At 44.9% G+C, this 25,535-nt stretch overlaps 1 protein-coding gene across 1 annotated transcript in view; it reads left to right on the forward strand.

Moving 5' to 3' along the window:
- DOCK2 (dedicator of cytokinesis 2) overlaps positions 1–25,535 on the forward strand; it is a 1,209,209-nt gene that overhangs the window by 1,016,596 nt on the left and 167,078 nt on the right. The window contains exons 47-48 of the mRNA XM_069763868.1: positions 20,791–20,928; positions 24,441–24,568. Coding sequence (XP_069619969.1) covers positions 20,791–20,928; positions 24,441–24,568 — 266 coding nt within the window. The remainder of the gene's footprint in view (positions 1–20,790; positions 20,929–24,440; positions 24,569–25,535) is intronic.

Here is a 25,535-nt window from a genome sequence, read left to right on the forward strand (position 1 = left end):
CCAAGGTGTTCCTCAGGTTTCCTCTCCATTGCTTCGATCTTCCGGCTCTCGTTTAGTAGTTGTTGGAAACTACGCTGCATTAGGCCTACAAATTGGGTATGGGGTGTAGAGAGATGGTGTGTTCCACTGTAGAAAGATGGTGTGTTCCACTCCAAGGTGTTCCCCAGGTTTCCTCGCCAATGCTTCGATCATCATGCTCTCGTTTAGTAGTTGTTGGAAACTACGCTGCATTAGGCCTACAAATTGGGTATGGGGTGTAGAGAGATGGTGTGTTCCACTCCAAGGTGTTCCCCAGGTTTCCTCTCCATTGCTTTGATCCTCATGCTCTCGTTTAGTAGTTGTTGGAAACTACGCTGCATTAGGCCTACAAATTGGGTATGGGGTGTAGAGAGATGGTGTGTTACACTCCAAGGTGTTCCCCAGGTTTCCTCTCCATTGCTTCGATCTTCATGCTCTCGTTTAGTAGATGTTGGAAACTACGCTGCATTAGGCCTACAAATTGGGTATGGGGTGTAGAGAGATGGTGTGTTCCACTCCAAGGTGTTCCCCAGGTTGCCTTTCCTGAGCTTCGATCTTCCGGCTCTCGTTTAGTAGTTGTTGGAAACTACGCTGCATTAGGCCTACAAATTGGGTATGGGGTGTAGAGAGATGGTGTGTTCCACTGTAGAGAGATGGTGTGTTCCACTCCAAGGTGTTCCCCAGGTTTCCTCGCCAATGCTTCGATCATCATGCTCTCGTTTAGTAGTTGTTGGAAACTACGCTGCATTAGGCCTACAAATTGGGTATGGGGTGTAGAGAGATGGTGTGTTCCACTCCAAGGTGTTCCCCAGGTTTCCTCTCCATTGCTTCGATCTTCATGCTCTCGTTTAGTAGTTGTTGGAAACTACGCTGCATTAGGCCTACAAATTGGGTATGGGGTGTAGAGAGATGGTGTGTTACACTCCAAGGTGTTCCCCAGGTTTCCTCTCCATTGCTTCGATCTTCCGGCTCTCGTTTAGTAGTTGTTGGAAACTACGCTGCATTAGGCCTACAAATTGGGTATGGGGTGTAGAGAGATGGTGTGTTACACTCCAAGGTGTTCCCCAGGTTTCCTCTCCATTGCTTCGATCTTCCGGCTCTCGTTTAGTAGTTGTTGGAAACTACGCTGCATTGGGCCTACAAATTGGGTATGGGGTGTAGAGAGATGGTGTGTTCCACTCCAAGGTGTTCTCCAGGTTGCCTTTCCTGAGCTTCGATCTTCCGGCTCTCGTTTAGTAGTTGTTGGAAACTACGCTGCATTAGGCCTACAAATTGGGTATGGGGTGTAGAGAGATGGTGTGTTCCACTGTAGAGAGATGGTGTGTTCCACTCCAAGGTGTTCCCCAGGTTTCCTCGCCAATGCTTCGATCATCATGCTCTCGTTTAGTAGTTGTTGGAAACTACGCTGCATTAGGCCTACAAATTGGGTATGGGGTGTAGAGAGATGGTGTGTTCCACTCCAAGGTGTTCCCCAGGTTTCCTCGCCAATGCTTCGATCATCATGCTCTCGTTTAGTAGTTGTTGGAAACTACGCTGCATTAGACCTACAAATTGGGTATGGGGTGTAGAGAGATGGTGTGTTCCACTCCAAGGTGTTCTCCAGGTTGCCTTTCCTGAACTTCTATCTTCAGGCTCTCATTAAATTGTGGTTAAACGGAACAACTGCATTTGGCGTACTAGTTGGTTTGGGGCCTACTATCGGTGTCTGCCGCTCCTTGCTGTTCTCCTGGTTTCCTGTCCTGAAATTCCGTTTTCAGGCGCTCGTTAAGTAGTTGTTAATGTTAGACTGCATTTGGCCTACTAGTTGGGTTGGGGCCTACTATCGGTGTCTGCCACTCCTTGCTGTTCTCCTCCACTGAACAAAGCTGTGCCGCCTGTTTACTACTGTTGCCAATTTTGAACTGCATTTCGACTACTTACTGATTTGGGCCTACTCTCTGTGTCAGCCTCTCATTCCAGTTGTCCTCCACTGCAATGCCCCCTGATTAGTCCTGTGTTACCAATTTTGAACTGCATTTAGCCCACTTTATTCTTTGGGCCTATATCTGTGTTTCCTCCTCATCCTGCCCATTGCCCAGCCAGTGATAGATGAGTCTGCTGGTACATTGACCCATAACGCAACATTTCCCGTGCACGCTACACTGCAAGATTGTGACCCTGCTGAAAGTCAGGTCCCCCTTCCCGCATACCATACCACCTTACACGGGGACAAACAGGAAGGTGCAGATGAAAGTGCAGGTTCCTTCATCAGGTGGGGGGAGGAATACTAGTTGGCGACGTCACTGGCACAGGGCCTCTCATGGTATGCAAAAGTGTTGCTGCCGGTGGGAGGCGCCCCCGCCGTGCAAACACACCGCTGTACTTTGAGGGGCCCTGTGCCAGTGCCAATGCCAACGAGTGGGCCCCTCCTGCTTGCTCAGGTTCACAGCACTTGCAAAGTTGAAATACTTACCTCTCCCTGCTCCACTGCCGTGACGTGGTCCAGATTTCCTGGGCCCACTAATTACTTGAACCAGCCCTACCCACCACAACTTTAGCCAAATGACCCCCAATTTCAAATGCCTTCCAATTATTATAAGGTAAATTACGCTTGACAAGCTTCATTAAGAAGAATGGATGGTTTTGACATTAAAATGGGCACTCTAGGTGTTTTCCTGGCCCCCACTCACTGCCGACTATGCTGCCCCATTGACTTGCATTGGGTTTCGTGTTTCGGTCGATCCCGACTTTACGTCATAATCGGCCGATTTCACTCGACCCGACTTTTGAGATAGTCGGGTTTCGCGAAACCCGGCTCGACTCTAAAAAGGTCAAGGTCGCTCAACTCTAGTTGTAACTGATAACAGCGAGAGCAGGCCGCAACTGATGGGAGCATTGATCAGCCGGCGCCTGAGCTTTAAATAAAAAAATGGAAATAAAGGCATGAGTACCCCTCTATTTTTGATAACCAGCATGGCAAAACTTAGAGCTGTTAGCTTTATCATGGCTGGATATAAAGAATAAAGGGGTCCCTATGTTGTTGTTTTCTATTTTTAAATAAACAATTAAAAAATCAGGCCCTGGGCCCCCTCATTTTTTACAATGAGCCAAGCTGAAATCAGGCAGCTGGAGGCTGGTATTCTCAGGCTTGTATGGGGCCATGGATATTGCTCCCAAAGACTAAAAATGTCAGCCACATCCACCCCAGAAAAAGCATATCTATTAGATGTGACAATTCTGGTGCTTTGCCTGGATCTTCCCACTTGCCCTGTACCAGTGGCAAGTGGGGTAATATTTGTGGGGTTGATATCACCTTTGTATTGTCAGGTGATCTCAAACCTACCGATTAGTAAGGGAGAGCTGTCTGGGGTTGGTAATGGATAGGCATCTTACATAGTCATATTGTAAATAAATACACAGCCAAAAAAGTCCTTTAGTTGAAATAAAAGCACACACTGTTTTACTTTTTTGCATAAAAATTAAAAACTCACCTGACGCCCATTCCATTGAAGCCCTCATCCCCCAATAAAAAAAACAAAATAATGAACAATAAGACTGCCATCACACTAGCAGCATTTGGTCAGTATTTTACATCAGTATTTGTAAGCCAAAACCAGGAGTGGAACAATTAGAGGAAAAGTATAATAGAAACATATGCACCACTTCTGCATTTATCACCCACTCCTGGTTTTGGCTTACAAATACTGATGTAAAATACTGACCGAATACTGCTAGTGTGACGGCAGCCTAATACTCACCCCACACCCATGCCATTGAAAAATAAAAAAAAAAACATATCCCTCACTTGTCAACATACTGTCCCACATCGCAATCCATGTCTGCAATAAATTATTTTCAATCTGAACAGGGCCACTGTGCACCTGTCCAAGCTGGAAACCACAGGATAATTGAGCTTCTGCGAGCACAGCATCAATGTCTAACTGTGACTTCATCGAAGTTACCGCAGGTCACTGAAGCTGCGCTACCTGTTCACTTCTCTGTGCTGAGCCAAAGAACTGCGGTAAAAGAGCTTAATTCACCACAATTCACCTTAAAGGTACCGTCACACTCAGCAACTTTCCAACGATCACAACCAGCGATACGACCGGGCCGTGATCGTTGGAAAGTCCTTGTGTGGCCGCTGGAGAGCTGTCACACAGACAGCTCTCCAGCGACCAACGATGCCAAAGTCCCCGGGTAACCAGGGTAAACATCGGGTTACTAAGCGCAGGGTCGCGATTAGTAACCCGATGTTTACCCTGGTTACCATTGTAAATGTAAAAAAACCCCCATACTTACATTCCGGTGCCTGTCACGTCCCCGGCGTCCGCTTCCCTGCACTCCTCCTGCATCCTGTGTAAGTGCCGGCCGTAAAGCAGAGTGGTGACGTCACCGCTGTGCTCTGCTTTACGGCCGGCCGGCGCTGACACAGGAAGCAGGAGGAGTGCAGGGAAGCGGACGCCGGGGACGTGACAGGCACCGGAATGTGAGTATGTGTTTTTTTTTTACATTTGCAATGGTAACCAGGGTAAACATCGGGTTACTAAGCGCGGCCCTGCACTTAGTAACCCGATATTTACCCTGGTTACCAGTGAACACATCGCTGGATCGGCGTCACACATGCCGATTCAGCGATGTCAGCGGGTGATCCAGCGACGAAATAAAGTTCTGGCCTTCTAACTCCGACCAGCGATGTCACAGCAGGATCCAGATCGCTGCTGCGTGTCAAACACAACGATATCGCTATCCAGGATGCTGCAACGTCACGGATCGCTATCGTTATCGTTGTAATGTTGTTCAGTGTGAAGGTACCTTAAGAAATTAAAGTAATAACTTTACCAATGATCAGAGCCGCCAGTGTTTCTTATTTTCATCTGCATGGCAGCATGGGAAATACCAGACGTTCAGGGTGCCGAACCCAAACAGTAACCCGGACTTCCTGGAGTAGTCCGTGTTCATGGTCCATGAGCAAACAGTCGGTGTTCAGGTTCCATGCCCATGTCTGATACAGACCCCGAACTTCACTGTTCAGGTTCCCCCATCTGTAGTCATTTTCTGTTTCTTCTCCAGTTGGTGAACATCCAGTGGGTACAGAAAGTATTCAGACCCCTTTAAATGTTTCACTCTTTGATTCATTGCAGCCATTTGTTAAATTCAAAAAAGTTGATTTTTTTAACATTAATGTACACTCTGCACCCCATCTTTACTAAAAAAAAAAATGTAGAAATTTTTGCAAATTTAAAAAAAAAAAAACTCAAATATCACATGCAGGGCTGCCACTAGGAATTTCAGGGCCCCATACTGGCAGAATTTTCAGGGCCCCCGTAAGACTCCGCCCAGGCTCCACCCAGCCCTGCCTCCACCCCTTGAACTGTCCACAGCCCCACTGCTGTCTCTTGGCAAAACTCCACTTCTCACAAATCACACATTAACAGTTCCCATCACCAGATCAAACACATAGCCAGCAGCTTTTGTTTTGGCCAAAAGTTTTTTTTTAATCTGAGACGACAACAAGGTAGACTCTTTTGGCCGGGCCCTACTCTAATCTAACCTATTAAACACATTTACTACGCTTCACATTTTTAGAGCCCGGAAGGTACGAAATCACAAAGTCAAAACGGGCAAAAAACAGCGACCAACGAGCCTGTCTAGGATTCAACCGCTTGGCAGACTCGAGATAAGTCAAGTTCTTATGATCAGTCAAGACCACCACGCGATGCTTAGCTCCTTCAAGCCAATGACGCCACTCCTCGAATGCCCACTTCATGGCCAGCAACTCTCGATTGCCAACATCATAATTTCGCTCAGCAGGCGAAAACTTCCTGGAAAAGAAGGCGCATGGTTTCATCACCGAGCAATCAGAACTTCTCTGTGACAAAACAGCCCCTGCTCCAATCTCAGAAGCATCAACCTCGACCTGGAATGGAAGCGAAACATCTGGTTGACACAACACAGGGGCAGAAGAAAAATGACGCTTCAACTCTTGAAAAGCTTCCACAGCAGCAGAAGACCAATTGACCACATCAGCACCCTTCTTGGTCAAATCGGTCAATGGTTTAGCAATACTAGAAAAATTGCAGATGAAGCGACGATAAAAATTAGCAAAGCCCAGGAACTTTTGCAGACTTTTCAGAGATGTCGGCTGAGTCCAATCATGGATGGCTTGGACCTTAACAGGGTCCATCTCGATAGTAGAAGGGGAAAAGATGAACCCCAAAAATGAAACCTTCTGAACACCAAAGAGACACTTTGATCCCTTCACAAACAAAGAATTAGCACGCAGGACCTGAAACACCGTTCTGACCTGCTTCACATGAGACTCCCAATCATCCGAGAAGATCAAAATGTCATCCAAGTACACAATCAGGAATTTATCCAGGTACTCTCGGAAGATGTCATGCATAAAGGACTGAAACACTGATGGAGCATTGGCAAGTCCGAATGGCATTACTAGATACTCACAATGGCCCTCGGGCGTATTAAATGCAGTTTTCCATTCATCACCTCGCTTAATACGCACAAGATTATACGCACCACGAAGATCTATCTTGGTGAACCAACTAGCCCCCTTAATCCGAGCAAACAAATCAGATAACAACGGCAAGGGGTACTGAAATTTTACCGTGATCTTATTTAGAAGGCGGTAATCTATACAAGGTCTCAGCGAACCATCCTTCTTGGCCACAAAAAAGAACCCTGCTCCTAATGGTGACGATGACGGGCGAATATGCCCCTTCTCCAAGGACTCCTTCACGTAACTCCGCATAGCGACATGCTCAGGCACAGATAAATTAAACAGTCGACCCTTTGGGAATTTACTACCAGGAATCAAATCGATAGCACAATCACAATCCCTATGCGGAGGTAGGGTATCGGACTTGGGCTCATCAAATACATCCCGGTAATCAGACAAGAACTCTGGAACCTCAGAAGGGGTGGATGACGAAATAGACAGAAATGGGACATCACCATGTACCCCCTGACAACCCCAGCTGGACACAGACATGGATTTCTAATCTAATACTGGATTATGGACTTGTAGCCATGGCAACCCCAACACGACCACATCATGCAGATTATGCAACACCAGAAAGCGAATAACCTCCTGATGTGCAGGAGCCATGCACATGGTCAGCTGGGTCCAGTACTGAGGATTATTCTTGGCCAAAGGCGTAGCATCAATTCCTCTCAATGGAATAGGACACTGCAAGGGCTCCAAGAAAAACCCACAACGCCTAGCATACTCCAAGTCCATCAAATTCAGGGCAGCGCCTGAATCCACAAATGCCATGACAGAATAAGATGACAAAGAGCAGATCAAGGTAACGGACAAAAGAAATTTTGACTGTACCGTACCAATGGTGGCAGACCTAGCGAACCGCTTAGTGCGCTTAAGACAATCAGAGATAGCATGAGTGGAATCACCACAGTAGAAACACAGCCCATTCAGACGTCTGTGTTCTTGCCGTTCAACTCTGGTCAAAGTCCTATCGCAACACCTGTGTCCTGAACCACCCAAATGCCTAGGGGAAAAAAAGGCAAAACACAGTGCAGAGAAAAAAAAATGGTCTCAGAACTTCTTTTTTCCCTCTATTGAGAATCATTAGTACTTTGGGCCTCCAGTACTGTTATGGTAAGGTAATTCAGTACAACAATGGACATAGAAGTCAGAGCACATACGGTGACCTGACTATAACCCAAAAACATAGAACGAGCTCTGAGATGTGGGAACTCTGCTGACCGCAATCCCTAATCCTCTCCAACCACACTAGAGGCAGCCGTGGATTGCGTCTAATGCTCCCTATGCAACTCGGCACAGCCTGAGAAACTAGCTAGCCTGAAGATAGAAAATAAGCCTACCTTGCCTCAGAGAAATACCCCAAAGGAAAAGGCAGCCCCCACATATAATGACTGTGAGTTAAGATGAAAAGACAAACGTAGAGATGAAATAAATTTAGCAAAGTGAGGCCCGACTTTCTGAACAGAGCGAGGATAGGAAAGATAACTTTGCGGTCAACACAAAACCCTACAAACAACCACGCAAAGGGGGCAAAAAGACCCTCCGTACCGAACTAATGGCACAGAGGTACACCCTCTGCGTCCCAGAGCTTCCAGCAAGCAAGAATAAACAAAAAGCAAGCTGGACAGAAAAAAACAGCAAACAAAATAGCAAAAGCGGAACTTAGCTATGCAGAGCAGCAGGCCACAGGAACGATCCAGGAGGAAACAGGTCCAATACTAGAACATTGACTGGAGGCCAGGATCAAAGCACTAGGTGGAGTTAAATAGAGCAGCACCTAACGACTTCACCACATCACCTGAGGAAGGAAACTCAGAAGCCGCAGTACCACTCTCCTCCACCAACGGAAGCTCACAGAGAGAATCAGCCGAAGTACCACTTGTGACCACAGGAGGGAGCTCTGCCACAGAATTCACAACAGGTCACCGATGCCATTATACACAGGAGCTCTTTACATAGTGTCAGTGTACAGGTAATACAGGGATCACCAGTGCCATTATACACAGGAGCTCTGTATATAGGGTACAGTGTACATGTAATACAGCGATCACTAGTGACATTATACACAGGAGCTCTGTATATAGTGTATAGTGTACAGATAATATAGTGATCACCAGTGACATTATACACAGGAGCTCTGTATACAGTGTATGCTGTCAGTGTACAGGTAACATACTCACCAGTGATGTCTCTAGCTAAAGTCCTTCATCTTTGCGTTTCTTTTTAATCCAGCGCAGACCGCTATCACTTCTTTCTGCCAGGACTCGTCTCTGCATAAAATAACACAGTTATCTAGAGCACCGCTTCAAGAGCACATTCCCCATTTTTTCCCTTTCTTCTACACTACACATCTGACTACAGACGTTCACCCACCATTAATATATAATTGGTTATTATGCAACCCACCATTCCAAATATAAATTATAATCCGCCACTGTGCCCCCACTATCTGTATATAGCCACTTTCCCCATGTAATATATAAATTAATTAGCACCTGTATTCTTTCTCCCAATTTATTACCAGTCGCTTTATCCTCAACGAACCCACTATTTACCTCCTGCTCTAACCCTTACCCCAATTCATTATAGTTACATGCCCCTTCTGCCTCAATTCATTGCCATGTCTTCTCTCTCTCCCACCCTCTATTCATTATAAATTGCTCTTCCCCACCCTCAAAATTCATTATTTGCTCTCCCTACATTCAATACACCATTTGCTCTTCCCACCCCCACCTTCAATTCAATTGCTGTCCACGTCCCTCACACTCACTTCATGTGCAGTCCCCATCACCCCCAATTCATCATTTAGTCCCCTATCCCCCGTCATTTCATCTGCAGTCCCCCTTACTTCATCATTTGCAGCCCCCTATCATTTCATCAAGTGCAGAACCCCCTCAAACACACTTTGTCATCTGCAGTCCCTATCACTCCCACATCATTTCCTGTCCCCATCACCCCCACATCATCATTTGCAGTCCCCATCACCCCCACATAATCATTTGCAGCCCCCATCACCCCCACATCATTTGCAGTCCCCATCACCCCCACATCATCATTTGCAGTCCCAATCACCTCCACATCATCATTTGCAGTCCTATCACCCCCACATCATTTGCAGTCCCCATCACTCCCACATCATTTGCAGTCCCCATCACCCCCACATCATCATTTGCAGTCCCCATCACCCCCACATCATCATTTGCAGTAGCCATCACCCCCACATCATTTGCAGTCCCCATCACCACATCATCATTTGCAGTCCCCATCACCCCCCACATCATTTGCAGTCCCCATCACCCCCACATCATCATTTGCAGTACCCATCACCCCCACATCATTTGCAGTCCCCATCACCACATCATCATTTGCAGTCCCCATCACCCCCCACATCATTTGCAGTCCCCATCACCCCCACATCATCATTTGCAGTCCCCATCACCCCCACATCATCATTTGCAGTCCCCATCACCCCCACATCATCATTTGCAGTCCCCATCACCCCCACATCATTTGCAGTCCCCATCACCCCCACATCATCATTTGCAGTCCACATCACCCCCACATCAGTTGCAGTCCCCATCACCCCCACATCAGTTGCAGTCCACATCACCCCCACATCAGTTGCAGTCCCCATCACCCCCACATCATCATTTGCAGTCCCCTATCCCCCCTTCACTTCATCTGCAGTCCCCCTTACATCATCATTTGCAGCCCCATATCATTTCATGTGCAGTACCCCCTCAAATACACTTCATCATCTGCAGCCCCCTATCATTTCATCATGTGCAGTCTCACTCCCCCCACCTCACCTCACCTATTTAAAAAAACAAAAATGTTTTTTATACTTACCTCAGTCGTTCCCGGGGCGTCTAGTGTTGTCAGCAGTGATGCAGCAGCTAGAATGTATGGGCTGCTGAGAGGACCTGACAGGAGCCCCTACATTCTAGCACATTCACTACTGAGACGGCTAGAATATATGGGCTGTAGTCAGGACCTGCAGGGAACCCATACATTCTAGCTACAGCCAAGCAGGAGCCGACTAGGTGAGACGGCCGTGCACAGCTCCAAAAAGGCTCCTGGGCCCCAGCGCCGAAGTGTGCGCTGCAGTGCACAGTATTTTAGTGCATGATGGGGCCCGATCAGTAGAAGCACAACAGTGGGGCCCCGGATCTGCGGGCCCCTCTGTGTACTGCTGCTGACCGGACCCCATACAGCAGTAACGGCTGTAATGCCCTGATGGCGGCCCTGATCACATGGTCATAAGTATTCAGACCCTTTGCTCAGTATTGAGTAGAAGCATCCTTTTAAGCAAGTACAGCCATGAGTCTACTTGGGAATGATGCAACATTTTTCACACCTGTATTTGCTGTATTTGGGGAACCTCTGCCATTCTTCCTTGCAGATCCTCTGTAGTTCCATCAGGTTGGATGTGAACTTTGGTGGATAGCCATTTTCAGGTCTCTCCAGAGATGCTCAATTGAGTTTAGGTCAGGGCTCTGGCTGGGCCAAAGGGTCTGAATACTTATGACCATGTGATATTTCATTTCATTTTTAAAGCAAAAAATTTGCAAAAATTTCTACATTTCTGTTTTTCTGCAATCAAGAAGTGGTGCAGAGTGTACATTAATGTGAAAAAAAAATGAATTTTTTTGAAATTACCAAATGGCTGCAATTAAACAATTGGTGAATTATTTAAAGGGATCTGAATACTTTCCGTACCCACTGTATATTTCCTTAAAAACGATATAGATATAGTCTTCTCCATCTACTCAGACCTTCATGTCCACATCTTCCAGCCACGACTCCTCTTGTAACACTAATCACCATAGTCCAGAAAATAACAAGGTCACCTATATTGTATATGTACATTTGTGCCTGAATAAAAAAATCGCCAACACTCTGCCCCTGAACACAAACATGTACCACGCCATTATAGTTTTCAAAGGACAATAAATGTAAATTAATCAGTCACTGTGACTCACACCAAATTCATTTTTCAGTTATGTGCACATGATGCCTTTTTATTGCTTTTATTTCTCATGGATTTGACGTGAAAAATATGCAGCGTTTTACAGTACCAATAAAGTGAATGAAATGAGATTTCTGACATCTTATGCACACGTTGCTTACTTTATCCTTTTTCTTGCAGTAGATTGAAGTCTGTAGCATGTCAATTCTTGCAGCGTTTTTGAAGCTTGTTTCACCCATACTATTGAGTTGGGGAAAATATGCAACAAAAATGCATTGTGGAGACACAGGGAGTCAGCGGATGCTCTAGTGACTAGTCCACTGGCCCCAAATAGCATAGACCAGGGATCATCCCACTGAAAACCCGCTCTCATTTTCCCGTGGGCATAATACTGCACAGGCAACACAGAGTAAGGGTAAAACAGAGTGGCAATACTTTATTGAACCACCAACAGACAAGAACACACAGAACAGTTCCAGTAAAATACCCAAGAAGGTGCAAAATTACAGAGTCTCACTGTTCTACTGGCTCACCAGGATTAGAGCAGCTGCAACTTCAGGGCATCCAGGGTCAACTTCTCCAACCTGTGGCACCTCACTTTTGTCTGACACCCACAGAGAGGTAGTAACGATAAGCTTAACCCCTTCATGACCTTGGGATTTTTCCATTTTTCCGTGTTCGTTTTTCGCTCCCCTCCTTCCCAGAGCCATATCTTTTTTATTTTTCCATCAATATGGCCATGTGAGGGCTTATTTTTTGCGATTTGCGGGACGAGTTGTACTTTTGAACGACATCAATGGTTTTACCATGTCGTGTACTAGAAAATGGGAAAAAAATTGCAATCCCACGTGACGGGGGTCGGCGATGCGCTCATTTCCGGCCCGATGGCCGGAAGTGCCGGTTAAATGCCGCTGTCTGCGTTTGACAGCGGCATTTAACTAGTTAATAGCGGCAGGTGAATCGCAATTTAACCTGTCGCTATTGCGGGCACATGCCAGCTGTTAAACACAGCTGACATATCTCGGCTTTGATACGGGCTCACCGCCGGAGCCCGCATCAAAGTGGGGGTTCTGACGTCAGACGAACTATCCTGTCTGAGGTCAGAAAGGGGTTCAGAAGCTGACAGTCCATTGAGACGTGGCCAGGTGAAAGCATGGTCCCAACCTGGCTACTCTGGCAGGTTTGGACCATGCACTAGCAAACTTGTGTTCTTCCAGTTTTGGGCTGTGGTCCCTTCAGTTGACATCCTGTAGAATGTCAAATCTGAGTCGCTTTTGATGGAGCCATGTAATCCTGATAGTGTGTTCTTTTATCGAGTCATGGTGTCCTGGCTGTTGTTCTGTCAAGTTACACTTGATACAGAGGCATATCCCCCTTATATAGTTCACAACTGTCCTTCACAACATCATCCACAGGGCAACGTAAAGGTGTGGTGAGATGACCTCACATTGTTTGAGTGTTTAATCAATCTGCATAGTTCGCCCTTCTCTGTTTTGCAGGTCAACAAACTAGCTGGCCTGGTACAATGTTTAATCAGCATATTAACAAATACTTATTGTTACTCTAGGTCCCTGTCCTTGAAAGATAGCAGACAATGAGTTGCAGCAAACAGCAACTCAAAAGTCAATATCCAGGCTCATACGAACAATAGTCTGTGTTTCTTGATGAACCAAAGAAAAACACATATACCGTATATACTCGAGTATAAGCCGAGATTTTCAGCCCACTTTTTTGGGCTGAAAGTCCCCCTCTCGGCTTATACTCGAGTCACATACCCGGGGGTCGGCAGGTGAGGGGGAGCGGGGGCTGTGTAGATATACTTACCTGCTGCGGCGTGGTCCCTGCAGTCCCTGGCTTCCCCGGCGCTGCAGATTCTTCCTGTACTGAGTGGTCACATGGCACCGCTCATTACAGAAATGAATAGGCGGCTCCACCTCCCATAGGGGAGGAGCCGCATATTCATTGCTGTAAATGATCGGTAACTGTGACCGCTCAATTACAGGAAGAAGCTGCAGCGCCGGGGAAGCCAGGGACTGCAGGGACCGCGCCAGGAGCAGGTAAGGGGAGCGCAGCGCTGCGCGATATTTACCTGCTCCTCGCTCCGGTGCGGCTCCGTCTGCAGCGTCCTCTAGCAGTGACGCTCAGGTTAGAGGGCGCGGTCACGTAGTCAGTGCGCGCCCTCTGCTGAGCGTCAGTGCTGGAGATGGAGCCGCACGAGGAGCAGGTAAATATTGAAAGCGCTGGCGTCCTGAATGAAGAGAGGTGAGTATGTGATTTATTTTTTTTATGGCAGCACCAGCAGCATTCTATATGGCACAGCATTATATAAGGAGCATCTATGGGGCCATAAAGAACGGTGCAGAACATTATATATGGCACAGCTTTATATGGCACATCTATGGAGCCATAAAGAACGGTGCAGAGCACTATATATATGGCACAGCATTATATAAGGAGCATCTATGGGGCCAAAAAGTATGCTGCAGAGCATTATATATGGCACAGCATTATATGGCACATCTATGGGGCCATAAAGAACGGTGCAGAGCATTATATATGGCACAGCTTTATAAGGAGAATCTATGGGGAAATAATGAACGGTGCAGAGCAATATACCGTATATGGGGCACAGCTTTATAAGCAGCATCTATGGGGCCATAATCAACGGTGCAGAGCACTATATATGGGGCACAGCTTTATAAGGAGCATCTATGGGGCCATAATCAACGGTGCAGAGCAATATATATATGGCACAGCTTTATAAGCAGCATCTATGGGGCCATAATCAATGGTGCAGAGCAATATATATGGGGCACAGCTTTATAAGGAGCATCTATGGGGCCATAATCAATGGTGCAGAGCAATATATATATGGCACAGCTTTATAAGGAGCATCTATGAGGCCATAATGAACGGTGCAGAGCATTATATGTGGCACAGCTTTATAAGGAGCATCTATGGGGCCATAATGAACGGTGCAGAGCATTATATGTGGCACAGCTTTATATGGAGCATCTATGGGGCCATAATGAACGGTATAGAGCATTCTATATAGCACAGTTGTATATGGAGCATCTATGGGGCAATAATGAACGGTATGGAGCATCTATTTTTATTTTTGAAATTTACGAGTAGCTGCTGCATTTTCCACCCTAGGCTTATACTCGAGTCAATAAGTTTTCCCAGTTTTTTGTGGCAAAATTAGGGGGGTCGGCTTATACTCTGGTCGGCTTATACTCGAGTATATACGGTAGTTATCATTCAGACAATAGCCTATTTTTCCTGGCCTACTGAAAATGATGTATGGATAATTATTATAAATGCTGTGCTGTCACACACATTATATGCAGTGTTTTTCCTGCAAACACATCATAATTTGCAGAAACGTTTTCTGCTGCAAATTCTAAATGTATGCATATAGTGCTAGTCCCTGTCCTGTGTCCTTCCCCCACAATTCATTATAAGTTCCTCTATACTGTTGATTATCAGTGTCTTATAATGAATTGGGTGGTGGCAGAGGATGCTACTTCCGGTTAGCACCTTCTCCCATCCCCCAATACATTATAATGAATGGAGGGTGGAGGACATTATACAGGGAATTACAAGTCCCTGATGACATCCTCACCCACCCCCCAATTCATTACAAAGTGTTCTATCCAACTTATCCCCTCCTCTACCACTCCCCAATTCAGTACAAGTCACTGATAGCATCATAATAAATTGTGTGTGTGGGGGGGGGGGGAGAAGACAATATCAAGACCTTATAATGAATTGGGTGGTGGGGAAGTAGGCTCAGTCCTTGATAGCATCCTTCCTCACCAAATAATTCATTATAAATCCATATGTAACATCCCCCCCATCTGACCCCCTCGATTCTCACATCAAGCTCTCATCAGTGTGTTGAAGAAAAACAATCACTAACCTCTCCAAACATTTCACCGTGGCATCGCTTCTTTCCTGTTCTTGATAGGTATTTTAAAAATGATGAAGGCCAGCTGATGTCATCAAGCAGCATGCACCTGAGTCAGAAAAAGCATGGGTCAGGAAGTTGAGGATAGTTTTTTGTGGCCCAGTTGACATTTTCTACTGTAGGCAGTGAAGCTGCAAGATCGCTCCCTGCCCGTCTTACCATCTGTGATAAGGACAATCTATCCATGGGCCCTCTGGAACCTCAGGCTCTGATCTACAGGCCGGATTGCCCACACATTAAACTGTTCTGAAAGGGACTTTTCCATCTCTGGGCCCTGAGGCAACTCCGTGTCTTTCAATTACTTTTGCATCACACAGTCATGGCCAGAAGTTTTGAGAACGACACCAAAATTATATTTTCACATGATCTGCTGCCCTCTGGTTTTTATTAGTGTTTGTCTGATGTTTATATCACATACAGAAATATAATTGCAATCATATTATGAGTACCATTAGGTGATATTAACAGTTAGAATGAGTTAATGCAGCAAGTCAATATTTGCAGTGTTGACCCTTCTTCTTCAAGAACTCTGCAATTCTCCGTGGCATGCTCTCAATCAACTTCTGGACCAAATCCTGACTGATAGCAGTCCATTCTTGCATAATCAATGCTTGCATTTTGCCAGAATTTGTTGGTTTTTGTTTGTCCACCCGTCTCTTGATGATTGACCACAAGTTCTCAATGGGATTAAGATCTGGGGAGTTTCCAGGCCATGGACCCAAAATCTCTATGTTTTGTTCCATGAGCCATTTAGTTATCACCTTTGCTTTATGGCAAGGTGCTCCATCATGCTGGAAAAGGCATTGTTGGGCGCCAAACTGCTCTTGGACGGTTGGGAGAAGTTGCTCTTGGAGGACAATCTGGTACCATTCTATATTCATAGCTGTGTTTTTAGGCAAGACTGTGAGTGAGCCGATTCCCTTGGCTGAGAAGCAACCCCACACATGAATGGTTTCAGGATGCTTTACAGTTGGCATGAGACAAGACTGGTGGTAGCGCTCACCTCTTCTTCTCCGAATAAGCTGTTTTCCAAATGCCCCAAACAATCGAAAAGGGGATTCATCAGAGAAAATGACTTTGCCCCAGTCCTCAGCAGTCCACTCCCTGTACCTTTTGCAGAATATCAGTCGGTCCCTGATGTTTTTTCTGGAGAGAAGTGGCTTCTTTGCTGCCCTCCTTGAAACCAGGCTTTGCTCAAAGAGTTTCCGCCTCACAGTGCGTGCAGAAGCACTCACACCAGCCTGCTGCCATTCCAGAGCAAGCTCGGCACTGCTGGTAGTCCGATCCCGCAGCTGAAACAGTTTTAAGATACGGTCCTGGCGCTTGCTGGCGTTTCTTGGGCGCCCTGGAGCCTTTTTGACAACAATGGAAGCTCTCTCCTTGAAGTTCTTGATGATGCGATAGATTGTTGACTGAGGTGCAATCTTTGTAGCTGCGATACTCTTCCCTGTTAGGCCATTTTTGTGCAGTGCAATGATGGCTGCACGTGTTTCTTTAGAGATAACCATGGTTAACTGAAGAGAAACAATGATACCAAGCACCAGCCTCCTTTTAAAGTGTCCAGTGATGTCATTCTTACTTAATCATGACTGATTGATCGCCAGCCCTGTCCTCATCAACACCCACACCTGTGTTAATGGATCAATCACTAAAACGATGTTAGCTGCTCCTTTTAAGGCAGAACTGCAATGATGTTGAAATGTGTTTTGGGGGTTAAAGTTCATTTTCTGGGCAAATATTGACTTTGCAAGTACAGTAATTGCTGTTAAACTGATCACTCTGACATACAGGAGCATATGCAAATTGCCATTAGAAAAAATGAAGCAGTAGACTTTGTAAAAATTAATATTTGTCTCATTCTCAAAACTTTTGGCCATGACTGTAGATGCCCTAAGAAGTGCTTCATCTAAAATGACACTAAGATCCAACTAGGAAATAGTGTAAAAATATATAAATACTAGCTGAAGAGCCCGGCATTGCCTGGGCATAGTAAATATCTGTGGTTGGTTATAGCACCTCACTTCTAATAATAATAATAATAATAATAATTTTATTTATATAGCACCAACATATTCTGCAGCGCTTTACAAATTATAGAGGGGACTTGTACAGACAATAGACATTACAGCATAACAGAAATCACAGTTCAAAAGAGATACCAAGAGGAATGAGGGCCCTGCTCGCAAGCTTACAAACTATGAGGAAAAGGGGAGACACGAGAGGTGGATGGTAACAATTGCTTTAGTTATTCGGACCGGCCATAGTGTAAGGCTCGGGTGTTCATGTAAAGCTGCATGAACCAGTTCACTGCCTAAGTATGTAGCAGTATAGACACAGAGTGCTATTAACTGCATAAAGTGTATGAAAACATGATGCGAGGAACCCAATTATGTTTTTTTTTGTTTTTTTTTTTTTAATGGGCCACACAGGGATATTTAGGTTAATGCGTTGAGGCGGTAGGCCAATCTGAACAAATGAGTTCTTAGGGCATGCTTAAAACTGTGGGGATTGGGGATTAATCGTATTAACCTAGGTAGTGCATTCCAAAGAATCGGCGCAGCACATGTAAAGTCTTGGAGATGGGAGAGGGAGGTTCTGATTATTGAGGATGCTAACCTGAGGTCATTAGCGGAGCGGAGGGCACAGGTAGGGTGGTAGACTGAGACCAGAGAGGATATGTAGGGTGGTGCTGAGCCATGGAGTGCTTTGTGGATGAGGGTAGTAGTTTTGTACAGGATTCTTGAGTGGATGGGTAACCAGTGTAATGACTGGCACAAGGTAGAGGCATCGGTGTAACGGTTGGTGAGGAATATGATCCTGGCTGCAGCATTCAGGACAGATTGGAGCGGGGAGAGTTTGGTAAGAGGGAGGCCGATTAGTAGAGAGTTAAAATAGTCCAGACGAGAATGAATAAGTGAAACAGTAAGAGTTTTGTAGAGTCGAAAGTAAGAAAAGGGTGAATTCTAGAAATGTTTTTGAGATGCAGATAAGAAGAGCGAGCCAGTGATCGGATGTGGGGGGTAAATGAAAGCTCGGAATCAAGTATGACCCCAAGGCAGCGGGCATGTTGCTTTGGTGTAATGGTGAAACCACACACGGAGATGGCAATGTCAGGCAAAGGTAGGTTAATAGAGGGAGAAAACACGAGGAGTTCAGTTTTTGACAGGTTCAATTTCAGATAGAGGGAGGACAAGATGTTAGAGACAGCGGTAAGACAATCACTGGTGTTTACTAAAAAGGTCAGCGTGATAACAGGAGAAGAAGTGTATAATTGGGTGTCGTCAGCATAGAGATGGTACTGGAAACCAAATCTACTGATTGTTTATCCAATAGGGGCAGTATACAAAGAGAAGAGGAGGGGGCCTGTTGTGAATTCTGTTATCGAACTCCCTCCTGTGGTCATGAATGGTACTTCGGTGAGTTCTGTCCATGGACTCCCTCTGGTGGCTGTGAGTGGTGCTGCTGCTTCTGAGGTTCCTTCCACAGGTGACGGAGTTTATTCTTTGGCTGGCTGCTCTATTTAACTCCACTCAGATCGTTACTCCATGCCAGCTGTCAATGTTCTTGTACTGGCTCAGTTCGCTCTTGGATCTTTCTGGTGACCTGTCTACTCCAGCAGAAGCTAAGTCCCTGCTAGTTATTATTTGTTCATTGTTTTCTGGTCCAGCTTGCTATCATGATTTTGTTTTGCTAGCTGGAAGCTCTGGGATGCAGAGTGGCACCTCCACACCGTGAGTCAGTGCAGAGGTCTTTTTGCACACTCTGCGTGGTCTTTTTGTAGTTTTTTGTGCTGACTGCAAAGATACCTTTCCTATCCTCAGTCTGTTTAGTAAGTCGGGCCTCTCTTTGCTGAAACCTGTTTCATTTCTGTGTTTGTGACTTTCATCTTTACTCACAGTCAATATATGTGGGGGGCTGCCTTTCCTTTTAGGGAATTTCTCTGAGGCAAGGTAGGCTTTATTTTCTATTTCTAGGGCTAGTTAGCTCTTAGGCTGTGAAGAGGCGTCTAGGCTGTGTTAGCTACGCTCCACGGCTATTTCTAGTTGTGTGATAGGATTAGGGGTTGCAGTCAGCAGAGTTCCCACTTCCCAGAGCTTGTCTTGTTTAACCATCAGGTCGTTCCTGGTGCTCCTAACCACCAGGTCCATAACAGTACAGCTGGCCCAAAGTATTAATGCATCTCAATAGAGGGATAAGAGAAGTTCTGAGACCATTTTTTTTTGCAGTGTGTTTTGTCTTTCTTTTCCCCTTAACCTTTGGGTGGTTCAGGACACAGGTGTAGATATGGACATTCAAGGTCTGTCCTCTTGTGTAGATCATCTCACTGCAAGGGTACAAAACATTCAAGATTTTGTGGTTCAGAATCCGATGTTAGAGCCTAGAATTCCAATTCCTGATTTGTTTTCTGGGGATAGATCTAAGTTCCTGAATTTAAAAAATAATTGTAAATTGTTTCTAGCTTTGAAACTCCGCTCCTCTGGTGACCCCGTTCAACAAGTAAAAATCATTATTTCTTTGTTGCGTGGTGACCCTCAAGACTGGGCATTTTCCCTTGCGCCAGGAGATCCTGCATTGCGTGATGTAGATGCGTTTTTTCTGGCGCTTGGATTGCTTTATGATGAACCAAATTCAGTGGATCAGGCAAAGAAAATCTTGCTGGCTTTGTGTCAGGGTCAGGATGAAGCGGAGGTGTACTGTCAGAAGTTTAGAAAGTGGTCTGTGCTTACTCAGTGGAATGAGTGTGCCCTGGCGGCAATTTTCAGAAAGGGTCTTTCTGAAGCCCTTAAGGATGTCATGTTGGGATTTCCCACGCCTGCTGGTCGGAATGAGTCTATGTCCTTGGCCATTCAGATCGATCGGCGCTTGCGTGAGCGCAAAGCTGTGCACCATTTGGCGGTATTCTCTGAGCATAGGCCTGAGCCTATGCAGTGTGATAGCACTTTGACCAGAGTTGAACGGCAAGAACACAGACGTCGGAATGGGCTGTGTTTTTACTGTGGTGATTCCACTCATGCTATCTCCGATTGTCCTAAGCGCACTAAAAAACCAGAAAAAATATTTAAATGGTTTTATTACCTTATTGATTTGTAATCATTTTGTCCTATCCGTGAAATGAAATGCTTATTATTATGTAGTAGAAAACACTCAATGCTTCAGATAGAAGATGACTATCCTTGTTGTGATGATAAGTAATAAAAGTGTGTATGTAAATACAGTATGAAATGCTAGAACGAGACAAATTCTTTTTGTGAGGTTGGTTGTGGATTTGTACCTTATCTTCTAAGGTGAATGTCTTAGATATCGCTGCATATAACACATTTGTTATTATGATAGACTCCTCTTCTTGGTGCTGGAATACAAATTCATGAAAAAAGAGTCACTGAAGACCTTCGCCCATTCCATGATCGAATGGAGGAATGTTTTAGGAATTTAAAAATGAAGGTTGAAAAGCAATATGGCGTGAGGGAATTGGTAAGATTTCACTTCTAATTCTTCTTCAATAAATTTGCAATACATGATTGTGTTTTTCACATTTCCCTCAATGGAATTTCTGCTTTCTGTAAGTTAGGATGGGGGTGCGGGTCCTGTGCTAAGATACGCATACATTTTGGATCTTACATGTTTTTTTTCTCCATCTGGGCAGGCTCCTCCACCGCCTGCCATTTTCCCAGAGTCCATCGCAATGTAAACCATGGAAGTGCTGGGGATCCAGGCTTTAACAAAATGTCGGCGGAACAACCGCGGCGTTGTACTTTTGAATACCCCTTCCTCCCAGCCTGGAGTCAGCAGCATCATCCCACACCTGCCTCCTGGGACCCCGCTCCACTGCAGCTGACACACATAATAAGCAATAAGATGTACAGATTATAAGAAGCACCACCATTTTACTAAAAAAAACCTTTTCCTGTTTTTCTCCCCAAAATTTGGGGTCCATCTTCTAATCCGGTGTGTTTTATAATACGGAAAATACAGTATATCTTCATCTTTTACATTTTAAAAGTTGTAAAAAGGAAAATCTGCCAATGCAAAAGTTTGGGCACCCTGCAAGGTTAGGGCCTAATATCATCCCCTTTTGCAGGTATGACAGCTTGTAAACACTTTTTGTAGTCAGCCAAAAGTCTTTCAATTCTTGTTTGAGGGATTTTCATTCATTCTACCTTGGAAAATTGTTCCAGTTCTGTGAGATTCTTGGGTCGTCTTGCATACACTGCTATTCGTAGGTTTAAACACAGATTCTCAATGATGTTCATATCGGGGACTGTGAGGGCCATTGTAAAACCTTCAGCTTGTGCCTTTTGAGGCAGTCTATTGTGGATATTGACATGCATTTAGGGTCATTATCCATTTGTAGAAGCCATCCTCTTGTCAACTTAATCTTTTTACTGATGATGTTATGTTTGCATCAAGAATTTCTTGAAATTTCATTGAATCCATTCTTTCCTCTACCCGTGAAATGTTCCCTGTGCCTTTGGCTGCAACACAACCCCAAAGCATGATTGATCCACGCCATGCTTAATGGTTGGCGAGATGTTGTTTTACTGAAATTCTGTGCCCTTTTTCTCCACACATACCTTTAATCATTGAGGCCAAAGAGTTCTATTTTAACCTCATCAGTCCACAGGATTTGTTTTCAAAAAGCATCAGGCTTGTTTAGATGTTCTTTTTTCATACCTCTAATGCTAAATTTTATGGTGAAGATATGACAGGTTTTCTTCTGATGATTTTTCCATGAAGATCATATTTGTGCTTCTGGAGTTGTGGTACTTTGTCTCTGAACAGTAGAACAGAGTCTGCAAAAGATCTTCACAAATTTTTTTTTAATCAAGTGGGGTTCTGATTAGCCTTTCTAGCAATCCTATGAGCAGCTTTCTTTTAAATTTTTCTTGGTCCTCCAGACCTTTACTTGACCTTCACTGTTCCTGTAAACTGCCATTTCCTGATAATAATTTTGAACTGAGGAAAGGGCAACTTGAGAACGCTTTTCTATCTTCTTTTAGCCTTCTCCTGCTTTGTGGGCCTCCACCATTTTCTTTTTCAGAGTGCAAGGTAGCATCTTAGAACCCATGGCTGTTGTTTTTTGGTACAAGATTAGAGGAGGCTTGATTTTTTTAAAAGCTGAGAAATTTGCATCACCTGGCCTTTCCTAACGATGACAGTGAACAAGTCATAACCCTAACAGGCTAAGGTCTGAAGTCTTGGTCAAAGTTATCTGAGCACATAAATCTCCATGTGTAACCAAACTTTTGCTATGCACCATTTTCCTTTTTGCAATTTTTAAAATGAAAAAAAAAAAAGCAATATATTTTTTCTCTCAATAAAATACAAAGGAAATGTGTCATTTTTACCTTTAGGCCTTTAGAGATCATTTCATCTTCAACTTGCTTAACTGTTCACAATAACAGTAATTTTGACAAACTTTTACATGCCACTGTGTAAGTTGTTACAGTTTTGTTCCTTGCATTTATCAGTACAGACTGATACAAAATTATATCCCTACAGTGCAAAATTATCTCCTGACATATTTGTTATACTAATAATAAAGAGACCAACCCGCCTAACATCTGTAAAAATGCACAGACTTTAGACCAGAGGTTAAGAAGCTGTAGTAGCTTGTGTCTAAGGCTGGGTTCACATTGCACTAGAGGTGTCCGTTAGATGGACTACGTTACAACGTGGCATAACGCGGTGTAAAGCAGTCCGTTAATGCCGCCATTAAGTCCTATGTCGGATGCATCGCTAGCGCATGCCCACAATGGGCGTGTGCTAGCGATGTGTCGTCATTGAGTGACGGACCCTGGGATGCGGGCTGCAGCGTTTCCGGGTCCGTCACCACTAGCACAGATAGAACATCTGCTAGCTCTATCTGTGCTAGCGCGATGACACATCGGCACTTGCGCTAACAGCAGCCCGTTAACGCATGAGTTGAACGGGCTGCTGTTAACGCAATTTGAACCCAGCCTAAGCTATGGGCTCTCTTTTTTTCTAAAGTTTAGCAGAGTCTTAAGGTACCTTCACACTAAGCGACGCTGCAGCGATACCGACAACGATGTCGATCGCTGCAGCGTCGCTGTTTGGTCGCTGGAGAGCTGTCACACAGACAGCTCTCCAGCGACCAACGATGCCGAGGTCCCCGGTAACCAGGGTAAACATCGGGTTAATAAGCGTAGGGCCGCGCTTAGTAACCCGATGTTTACCCTGGTTACCATCATAAAAGTAAAAAAAACAAACACTACATACTTACCTTCAGCTGTCTGTCCTCGGCGCTGTGCTTTCCTGCACTGACTGTAAGCACAGCGGCCGGAAAGCAGAGCGGTGACGTCACCGCTCTGCTTTCCGGCTGACCGGCGCTGACACAGGATGCAGGAGGAGTGCAGGAAGCAGAGCGCCGGGGACAGACAGCGGAAGGTAAGTATGTAGTGTTTGTTTTTTTTACTTTTACGATGGTAACCAGGGTAAACATCGGGTTACTAAGCGCGGCCCTGCGCTTAGTAACCCGATGTTTACCCTGGTTACCAGTGAAGACATCGCTGAATCGGTGTCACACACGCCGATTCAGCGATGTCTGCAGGGAGTCCAGCGACGAAATAAAGTTCTGGCCTTCTAGCTCCGACCAACGACATCACAGCAGGATCCTGATCGCTGCTGCGTGTCAAACACAACGATATCGCTAGCCAGGACGCTGCCTGCAACGTCACGGATCGCTATCGTTATCGTTGTGAAGTTGTTTAGTGTGAAGGTACCTTTAGCTGTGCAACGTTGTTGCTAATCCTGAAAGCATATGTTTACACTCACCTAGTAATTAGACCTTTATCATAGTCCCATTACAGTAATGACATTTTTAACTTTTTTTATGCCGAAATCAACTTAGATATTGTCAGCATGGTTTTTCTTGTTTTTATTATTTTCTTACTGTTTGGTAATACTGAAAAATCCAGCTAAGCACATGTAGCATACCTTTTTCTTTTAATTTACTTCTCTTGCAGCCTAACTTTGATGATAGAAGAGTGGGAAGGCCAAGATCTATGATCCGGTCCTATCGACAGATGTCTATTATATCTATGTCTTCAATGGCATCTGATTACAACACTCCCATTAAATCTGCAGCAGAAAGGTTAGATTTATAACTCGCACCCTAACATTTTAGAAAGTTTATATCCTGTAATTGTTTTATGTTGATGTAGGGAATTTTGAACTTTATATCGAGAGCGCTTATAACTGTAAAGATATGTTACTAGAGAAACAAGCATAACAATGTGGACCTTATTAGACTAAAAAAAATGGCATTCAGTGGTGGATATCCCTTTTTTAAATCCCTGGTTCATATGTCATCTTTAAATACCATTCAACCTGTCACCTATCTGAAAAAAACAAAAAAGGACAGAAGATGAAAATTATTTCACTTTCCCACATCATTACAGGGACATAGATTTTACTCTTCTTATACCAGATAATGTGCAAAATATCTTTTTTTGGATTTCCCAATGTTTACATGCTGCACACAATCGCCCATTGCTTGGATTACATTGAGTGCAGATCATTGCTTATATTACCAGCCACCTACCCAAGTAACCCCTTTACGACCGCTGATGCGCATTAAAATTGTGGGCATAAAGAGGCCTTATTCCATCATTACCATTTTAAAACTGTGATCGGGAATAAGATTTAAGCGCTCCTCAAATTCTGAAAATCTCTGGGTAGCTGAGATCCTGGAGAACATGATCAAGACTGGATTTTCCGGTCCCCAATCGTGTGATTAAGGTATTTTTCCTATTGGTTATGTCACAAGCAATGGGATGGAAAAGGTGAAAGGAACGCCCTTACCCGTAGGGAATGGAGGATGGTCACCACCTGAGCTCAAACCTGAGCCTGTCCCTGCACTCCTCTAATGCCCCCATCGCCATCAGGATACCTCATCCCTAGTAGTCACCTATTACTGCCATGGCTAGTGCACTGGTCGGCAAGGAACAGTACCCTCACCTCTGCAGATGATACACACAGGGGAAAGTGACAAACACCAAAAGGGACAAAGTAACAAAAACACCACACTTAGCTTATGAACACAGCTGCTAAGCTCCACA

The sequence above is a fragment of the Ranitomeya imitator genome, chromosome 4, assembly GCF_032444005.1.
Source record: "Ranitomeya imitator isolate aRanImi1 chromosome 4, aRanImi1.pri, whole genome shotgun sequence".
NCBI classification, from domain to species: domain Eukaryota; kingdom Metazoa; phylum Chordata; class Amphibia; order Anura; family Dendrobatidae; genus Ranitomeya; species Ranitomeya imitator.